We start from the raw sequence: 9,502 nt of genomic DNA on the forward strand, positions 1-9,502 counted from the left end.
TAAAAGCAATTGAAAATTCGGCAAAGTCATTAAAAATCATGAATCATGTTGCTTTTCTTCCTTGTAAAGGAAATAGGAACCGAACGCTATATTCAAATTTCTATCAACTTATTTTTTTTAATTGGGTTTTACGTCACATCGACACAGTATAGGTCATATCCCGACGTTCCAGCTTTACTGGTGGAGGAAGGCCTCAGGTGCCCTTCCGTGCATTATTTCAGGCACGAACGGGTACCTGAGTAGAACCACCGACGTTCCGTACTAGCTGGATAGCTTCCTCACATGAAAGAATCCAAAGTCCCTGTCGGGATTCGAACCTACAGTGGTGAGGGGCAAGTGGTTTTAAGTCAAAGACCTTAACCACTCGACCACGGACTATCAACTTAATAAAAAAGAAAATTACAAAACGCTTAAGCAATTCCATCTCCATTATTGTAGTGTAAACTTGCAGATATTGAAGAAGTGCAGAAAAAATAAAATAACAAGCGTTTACCTTCTAGTTATATTGGTAAAAAATTGGTTTTCTGTATTTGCATAATCTATGAATGGAAATTAAATCAAATAGCTAAATTTGTATGATCATGGCAATATCATCTTTTATTGATGTTAAAGGGGTCTGTCAATTACATTTAGCATTCAAATACTTATGTGGCAAAAAAAAACCCAACATTTTGATGATCTTGTTTTAAATCATTTACAATTTAGAATACCTTTAAATAAGCTCCACTGAAGTTCATAAGTCTATGAACATAACCTAAAATATCTTCTTTATCTAATGTGGCACTTCTTATGGAAGCATGTGTTACCTAGGTTGAATCATGAAACGCCATGAATTTTCTATACTGAAATAAACTAGTATTTAAGGAACTCCCTCCACATATATGTATTTGCTGCCGTAGGGCTTTTGTCCGCCCTGTCAATTTTACAGGAGGACTTTTGTCCGCCTAGTCATTTTCATTGGAGGGCATTAATCCGCCCTGCCTTTTTTACGAGAGAGTTTTAGTCCGTCTTGTCATTTTTAGACGGGAGGGCTTTTGTCCAGGAGGGCTTTTGTCCTACACTCGTGAAGAATAGTCTAGAATAAAATTTGCCAAAACTGCTTCGCACCAAAAACTGGTGACCTTCATTCTAATTCAATTACTATTATTGATGCGATCAGCGTGTTGTGAAAACAATTTCAGTTTAAGACATTACATACAAGTCTTGTACAAGTTTTTGTACATCCACAGCCTCATAGTAATACCGAGTGATTGAAGCATTAAAATGGCATAAATCGAGAATGCATCATTTTCAGTTGAAATACACTCAGTTGAAATACTTTTTTAATTCAAAGTCAAATTCTTGGTCAGTATTATGAAATTTAATTATAACGGTCAGATGCTATGTTTAATTTTTGTTTCATAATTGACATGCAAAAGCCATTTTATATCATCCCTAACTTCAGTAATGTGTTAAACTTTTCTGCCCTAAGAATGGTAATTAACATTCGTATCTTATATGATATTTTCTACCGCATAATATCTCGAATAGTTGAGCGGTAATGATGTCTTGTATCATAGTTTGGGGCCCTTTCTGTTGAAAAAGTGTCCGAGTTAAATCGTATACATATACATGCACCGTGCAGGTATTAGTTACCCGCACTCCAGAGCATGCCCATTGATTGGCTCATTTTTGCTGGGGTTTACTTATTGTGACGGCAGAGAAAGTGAAAGCGACAGAAATGTCATATTTAGATGCTCGTTCATTTGTTACTTTTCTCAGGGGTTTCATATTGTGACAACAGGGAACGTGTTTTTATGTTTGACTATGATACAAAAGAGAAAGAACATCTAAACACTCGGCAATCTGATTTATACTCGGGGGCTGCGCCCCCTCGTATAAATCAGATAGCCTCGTGTTTCGATGCTCTTTCTATTACATATTACAAAGACCAACACGGATATTATAAAACAACTACAGTAGAATTGTTAGAATATATTAAATATGTTAATGAGTGTTAAGTAATATTCATGTAATAAAACAAAAATGTAATGTTCGTATAGAAATGTTTCCATATTTTATCATTTAACATTCTATTTTATTATTAAATATACATCAACAGGCATATTTATTGCAGTGCGATAGTAAGTGGGCATTAAAGTTAAAGGGGCTTTCTAATGAGAAACTGAAAACGCATAATGTATGTATACATTAAGTGTGAATAATATTCAAATATGTAACTTCTTAAGGTTTGACTCAATGCAGAAAAATCTACGTTTCAGCTTTCAACAGAACACTTTCGTTCCCATATGCTTTGACTAATGTTCAAAATCGACCTTTCAATTAGGCAGTTAATGTAGATTTTACAATATTGACAGTATATTTTGTATCAGTTTTATTTCTTTCTGTAAGGATACCATCCTCTAATGAGTTAACAAACCAATTACAATATAAAAATGTTGCTTTCCCTATAATTTTGAGGGCATTAATTATAGTATTTTATTAAAACATATTTACTCAAAAAATGATTATATATTTTTCATACCCCATTGTTACACTTTACGGAATATTTACTAACTGAACCTGTAAATTTAAAAAGTGGATATTCGCACTGTATTGTTATTCATTGTCTATAATGGAATAAAACTGGATAAATGACTAATTGCAACGCTTGTTGCACGACCCGGTTATGTATAGTCTGATATATTAAAGACAGACAAGTACCCAAATCATCGTTAACCTATAATAAGTGAATGAGAAATTTGAAAAACGATGGCAGATTTAAACGGTATGTGATATTAATACTTGCTTGATTTTGATAAGAAGCTTGAAGTAAGTTAGATGTAATGGGAAATAATTTTAAAATTTCTCAAGGGATATTGTTCATCTACTTTCAGAACAAAATTCGTTTTATCAACAATCGATCATTTTTATTTTGTTTGATCGTTTTTTCTGGGGGTTTTATTTTCTTGTTTGTTTTCTTATTTTTTTATATATTTTGAGTAAAGAGAGCTACAAAACTCATTGATTACACATATTCACATATTCAATCCAACCGAGATTGTTCAATGTGTCTATGTTGAATGACCTCATGGCTTTTGGTTGTCACTGTTTTAATATGTATCAAATGCAACGCATGCGCTGCATTGTAAGTAAATTCCAGTTATGATTTTATAGATATGTTGATGATAATTATTGATAATTTATGACTAGTACATGGTATATGGTATATATGGTCTGTGCCTTGCTAGGACAATCAAGTCTTTATACATCCTTCCTCAACGGAAACAGGTGATTTTTTTGTGTCATCCTGGATGACCGCAACTATAATTTATGGAGCAGAATTTGGGTATTTATTCGCTGTTTATCTTTCAATTTCTATTTATCTAATTTGTATTCGTATTCATTAATTTTCTTATCTATAATCATATAAATTTAAATTGATTTAAACAAGTTTAATTGCTACTTTTTAATTGCCAGTTAAACATTTGTATTTTGATACTGCAGAATGTAAGGATCAATTGTTTCGACTTCTTGTTTAAACTACGTGATTATATATTATATTGCATACTTCTTCCTTTTCAATTTGAATAATTTAGTTTTAACTTATGATATTGAACGTCCTTCCTTTTAAGAATACAAAGTGGGTTACATAACAATAAAATCAAATCTTTACGAATGCACCTCGACAAATACGAACTGCAATAACACGAATACGAAATTACATTAAAATCTAAATTTATACATTTGGCCGGGAACCAATATTTCCGTACAAGTCCGTAATTTCTGGGTGGGGACGGTGTAACCATTGAAATATTCTCTTAAAAAAAATCCACGAAATCCAGGGTAGCACTCCACAGTTAATTTAAAGTTTCTGCCGTCAATGTCCTACAAGCAATACATGTACGTCTAATAATTCTGATACCAAACTACACAATCTGGAAAAAGTGAACACATTTTGTTGAGAACATATATGACATAAGATTGCAAATCTACAAAGAAATCATCCCATCTGCAATAGGCAGGCAAGTCAAAAAAGTTGTAATTCATTCCGTTGAAGCCCAAAATCTACAGTGGCCCGAGACCCAAAACAACACATTTCGTCCCTCTGGCAAAAATGACCTGCAAATATACAGGCTAAAGGAACACCGTCGCTGCTTTAGCAATACCCTTTACATGCAAAATATCACAAAGAAACTGGTGCTCAACCTTGTAGATTTTTTACTTCTGCTAATAGTTTGTACCCCCTGTAAAATGACTTGTTTTTACCGTGCATGCTGTTTAAAAGCAATGTTTACAAAAATGGCGGCCTTAGCATCTATAATCAACAGCATGTGATTTCTGGCCATGTTTTCGAATTTGCAAGTAATCATATTAGATGTCACAAAAACAAATTTCATGCTGAAAATGCACTTTAAAGACAACCAGTCATTTAACCTTTTCCCTTATATAAACGTATTTTGACGGCTTTCTGCCCCCCTCCTTTTTGAGACCTCAAACAGTGAAAAAAATGCCCTATTTAGGCCCCAACACTGTTTTTCATTTGAGAAATGTTGTTAAAAAAGTGACCACTTTTCGACGCGCCCCCTATCAAAATAGTACATCAGGGGGTTGCCAGAAGGGGAATGTGCCCCCTTCTGTTTGGGGGGGGGGGGGTTGAAGGTGGCGGTAGCCCCCCTCATCGCCAAGAAAATTTTGGACCTGTGACAGGCTAAACACGGCCTCAGGTCGATGTCAGAGTAACTAGTAACCGACGCTGAAAAGCCTTTTACTCTATCTTAATTCATTGAGAAGTTGCAGCACTTTGAAATCAGTTTTGATGGGAAAAAACAATGCAAAATAGTGATTTTGAGACGTTCCCCGTTGCCGTGGTAACAGAAAATTTACGATTTATGCTGTTACGGAGGCCATGGTCCAGTCAACATGTGTGCATAGTATAATCAGTATTGAAGCATTTTTTTATACTTTTATAGCAGTTTGAACTTGTAACAGGAGGCTTTTCAATGAAAACTGCCATTTTTCACAATATGCTCATGGGTCCAGAATATTCACTATATCCAAGAAATCCTCCCTATTCAAATTATTGTGGTGTGCTACCTATAAACTTGGATTAAATTTCCGAGTAGCATTGTATCCTCACACCTTGTGCTGACGGAAAATACCGAAGCGATACATGAGTTATCTCCCGTCACTAAGATTATGCGCTAGAATATTACAGCTAGGACACAGAAAGCAAATATTAAACACGTGGTTTCTAGTTTTTATTTGTTCTGCTGTTCTTCTTATTGAAATGAGTCAGTTTTATTTCGCTTAAGGTTGTTTAATGTTAATAATTTCATAAAGTTAGAATATGGATAAATCTCTATAACAACAATTCTTATAGCCTATACAGTATACAAATTTATTTTCAGTGTGAATCGAATGAGAATAAGAGTTGCACAAATACATTTGTAAGAAACAAGTTCGAGAAAACACACTTTCTTTTAAATAAATAGAAATAGCACATGTTTAAAATAAAAAGTAATTTATTGGTATCTTATATTAAATTAAACGAATTAAGATGAAGTACTGGCATTGGCTTTAGAATATTACAACTTACTATAAACATAGTAAGAAAGAATAAATAAATATTTAAGTTAAGAACTTTGATTTACTCACAGATGAATCAAATTTGTAGGAATATGATTTAAACTTAAGCAAATGAAAACAACAAGTAGTCAAATGAATAAATACCCTAATTCTGCTCCATAATAATTTGAAAAAAAAACTCATACATTTATAGAACAGTTTGCAATAATGAGAGACAAGGGATGACGCTGATACTTTATAATACTATTATTTATTTCTATGAGACAGAAATATCATGGTTCAAAACTGTTATTTTGCTTCAATTTCTGTCAAGAAATTCACTCTAAAATGAGTTTGTCTTTTGATTTTTAAATGAAACACGTAATAGAAAGAGCATCGAAACACGAGGCTATCTGATTTGTACGAGGGGGCGTAGCCCCCTAGTATAAATCAGATTGCCGAGTGTTTTGATGCTCTTTCTCTTTTGTATCATAGTCAAACATAAAAACGCGTTCCCTGTTGTCACAATATAAAACCCGAGTAAAAAGTATCCAATAAACGAGCATCTGAATATAATATTATGTCGCTTTCCCTTTCTCTCTTCACAATATGTAAACCCCAGGAAAAAGGAGCCAATCAATGGGCATAACTAATAGCTGCATTCCAGTTAACGCACATGTATATGTGCATGTATATGTTGTATACGATTTAACTTGACACATTCTCAACAGAAATGTCCCCAAACTATGATACAAAGTTGTTTATTGTATGTTTATGACTGATAGATATCACTATTTATTATATACTTTTAAATTAAATATTGAGAAATATTGATGAAATAAAATGCGTATTTTCATTTTCCGTATTTTCACTGTAAAAATTTATTTTTCACTGCAGTGAAACATATTTTCCGTATTTTCACTGGTGTCTTGCCGGACTACTTTCTTTTAAATTCTGCCAGTACTCAAAATTTAAGGGAAAGTCTTGCAAATTTTTATATCCAGAAAGAGAAAAATGTATAAAATAAACAGAAAATTCAAGTTTTTTCTATAGATACATGATTAATTTTCATCTTGTGGCATGAAAATTAACATATTTCACTCGTGGCTACCGCCACTCATGAAATATTTATTTTCATACCACTCGATGAAAATAAATCATGTATTTATAGAAAAAACTTGAATATCCTCTATTTATTTTAAGAATAGAAATAAAATAATATTCAAGTACACTTACAAGTTGACAAGGTATGGACAGTTGAGTTATTGTTACTCTCGGTTCAATTATGTTACAGATTTAGTTGAAATTTTTAGATCGTCACATTATTTTTTCGGGGTTATAAAGTAAGTTACACATAGGGTTGTATGCAACAGTAAAAGCATTTTATCCTGCTACTGTCTAGCAAATTAGCTGTATAAAGCCTTGCCGGATAAACTATCTGTCCCCAGTCGTTATGTCATATGATGACGTCACGTTGTGAGCAGCAAAACAAAGCTATATATAGACGCTGTTTTAAATGTATCACGAAACCACTTAAATAATCTAAAAATATTATCAAAGCAGGATAAATCTCGACAAGATACACTTTTTTCTCGCTTACCGGATAAACCTTCTTTCGCTTACCGGATAAACCTTCTCCATCTCGACATCAACCATGTATTTTTTATATTTTCCTTAAATACTCTTTATATTAATTTATATGATTTTCTTTAGAATACACTTTTCACGCTAGATAACTTTTCGATATGATTTTAGTTTTACTGTTTGATTTTACCTAAAAAAAATAAACTTGTTACACAAACCTTAAACCTTCAAATTTACAAAACGCGCTCGGTCGAGGACACTCGTATTTATTATTTTATCATGTACATCAATACATATAACATTTGAAGCAAGCAACATATCGAAATTTAGGAAAGAAACATGTTTGGAATAACGGATTATATCATTTTCTTTTTAACAATATTAATTGCATTGTGTATTGGTATATTTTTTCGCTATTTGGAAAGAAAACGAAATACGACCGTTGATTATTTTTCTTGCGGGTCGAAAAATCTAGCACTTTACCAGCTGCACTTTCCTTCGTAGTAAGTTTTCAATCCTCATTGATAGTTATAGGATTTCCTGCAGAATGCTATGTATATGGAACCGGACTAGCATATTATGCCATTGGTATAACTGTTGCATACATTTTTGCAGCAGTGTTTGTTGTTCCAGTAATGTATCCATTAAAACTGATAAGTGTTTATGAATACTTCAACCTGCGATATGGAAACAATGTTCTACGTTATATGGCACTTGGGTCAGGCATCATATATACATTATTTTATATGGCAACAGTTACAGTGGGCACTTGTGTAGCTCTACAGGTTGTTTTGGGTATTCCACCGTGGGGAACTATTTTGATATATACTGTTGTGACAGCCATATATACATCTATCGGAGGTATTAAGGCTGTTATTTGGACGGACGTTTTCCAACTGATAATCATGACCGCTGGAATGATTGCTATTTTAGTGAAATCATCCATAGACGTTGGTGGTTTAGAAAAAGTTTATAAGTTTGCCAAAGATAGATTTGATACAACAGATTTTAACGCTGATCCAACTATAAGATATCAATTCTGGAACGTGTCTATTGGAACAATAACTCAAATGCTTTATATAACTATGACCCAGCCATCTATGCAAAGAATATATTCTGTACGAAATATGAACCAGGCGCGTGCATTATTTGTTATAGCAACACCATTTTATGTTATTATTACTGTAATTGGAATAGTCGAAGGTGCATTCCTGTTTGCTTACTTTTCTGCGAAAGGTTGTGACATACTCGAAGCAGGAATTATTACCAATGTCAATGCTATCGTACCATTTGCTGTACTGGAATTATTCCGTAACCAACCAGGTTTGGCAGGGTTGTTTACAGCCTGCCTTTCTAGTGCAGGATTAAGTACCCTGTCGTCGTGTCTAAGTAGTTTATCTGCTATTACATATGAGGACATCATAAAGGTAAATTTCAGAGAAATGAAACCTTATCAATCAACAAGAATAGCAAAGGTTTTCGTATTGTTTTATGGCTCCATTGTGATGGGCCTTTCCTTTTCGATGTTACACATTCCGGGTTCCGTATCAGCTATCTTTCAGGGTTTTATGGGCTGTATGGACGGTCCCTTCTGTGCTCTATTTATTTTATCGCTAATGTGCCGTAGAGTTACAACAACAGGAATTTCTATTGGACTTTTATGTGGATGTGCATTGGTATTTTGGCTAATAATGGGAAGTAATTTTTCTGACGTTCCGCCGTATCCATACCTTGCACATGGTCCAACTGACGAATGTTCTGTATACGGCAACAGTACAGATGCGATGATAGAAAATACGCTAGAATATTATTATAGTAACGTATCTACAATGTCTTTGATTGATGTTCCGTTTTCAACGACATCTTCTTCCTCGCCTGAACCTACTGAAACGATTGTTTCTTCATCACTACTCCATACAATATACAGTATTTCATATATACTATTTTCTGTCATTGGCTTCTGTACGACAATGTGTGTAAGTTTAGCTGCAAGTCTTTGCACTAAGCGGCAAGACACGATTGATGAAAGATGTTTGTTTTCGTTTAGAAAACACGTGCTCAATATTTTATTTACTGGAAGTCATGCAGGTTGTGAAAATAATGGCAAACGTAACTATTGTCATGAAGATGTGAATTTTCTCTCAACGGAAACTGAGTTTTGAATACGTAAAGTATGCCTAATGTCGTTACATGGTCACAGTCATGTTCATTTCATATTCGTTTTTTTTTTTCAATTAAAGTTATATTGAATAGTCGTTACACATTGTTGCAACTTAACTGACAGTGGTAGTGTTAGTTTGTATGTACAATGGACAACATGAAAAATAAGGATACCATATTTTGCATACTTTATTGATAAAAGATGATATAC

The 9,502-nt window shown here is 33.6% G+C and overlaps 1 protein-coding gene across 1 annotated transcript; it reads left to right on the plus strand.

The window, feature by feature from the left end:
- Positions 1-8,036: 8,036 nt before the first annotated feature.
- Positions 8,037-9,293, plus strand: LOC132735495 (sodium-coupled monocarboxylate transporter 1-like). The gene has a single exon (XM_060722452.1). The coding sequence runs from the start codon at positions 8,037-8,039 to the stop codon at positions 9,291-9,293; it is 1,257 nt and encodes a 418-aa protein (XP_060578435.1).
- The last annotated feature ends 209 nt before the right edge of the window (positions 9,294-9,502 follow it).

Source organism: Ruditapes philippinarum, unplaced genomic scaffold (genome assembly GCF_026571515.1).
Source record: "Ruditapes philippinarum isolate M1 unplaced genomic scaffold, ASM2657151v2 ctg1907_1_1_1_1, whole genome shotgun sequence".
Taxonomy (NCBI): Eukaryota; Metazoa; Mollusca; class Bivalvia; order Venerida; family Veneridae; genus Ruditapes; species Ruditapes philippinarum.

Excerpts from the sequence above, each read along its gene's own strand:
- LOC132735495 (XM_060722452.1), top strand. The coding sequence starts at position 8,037 with ATGACCGCTGGAATGATTGCTATTTTAGTGAAATCATCCATAGACGTT.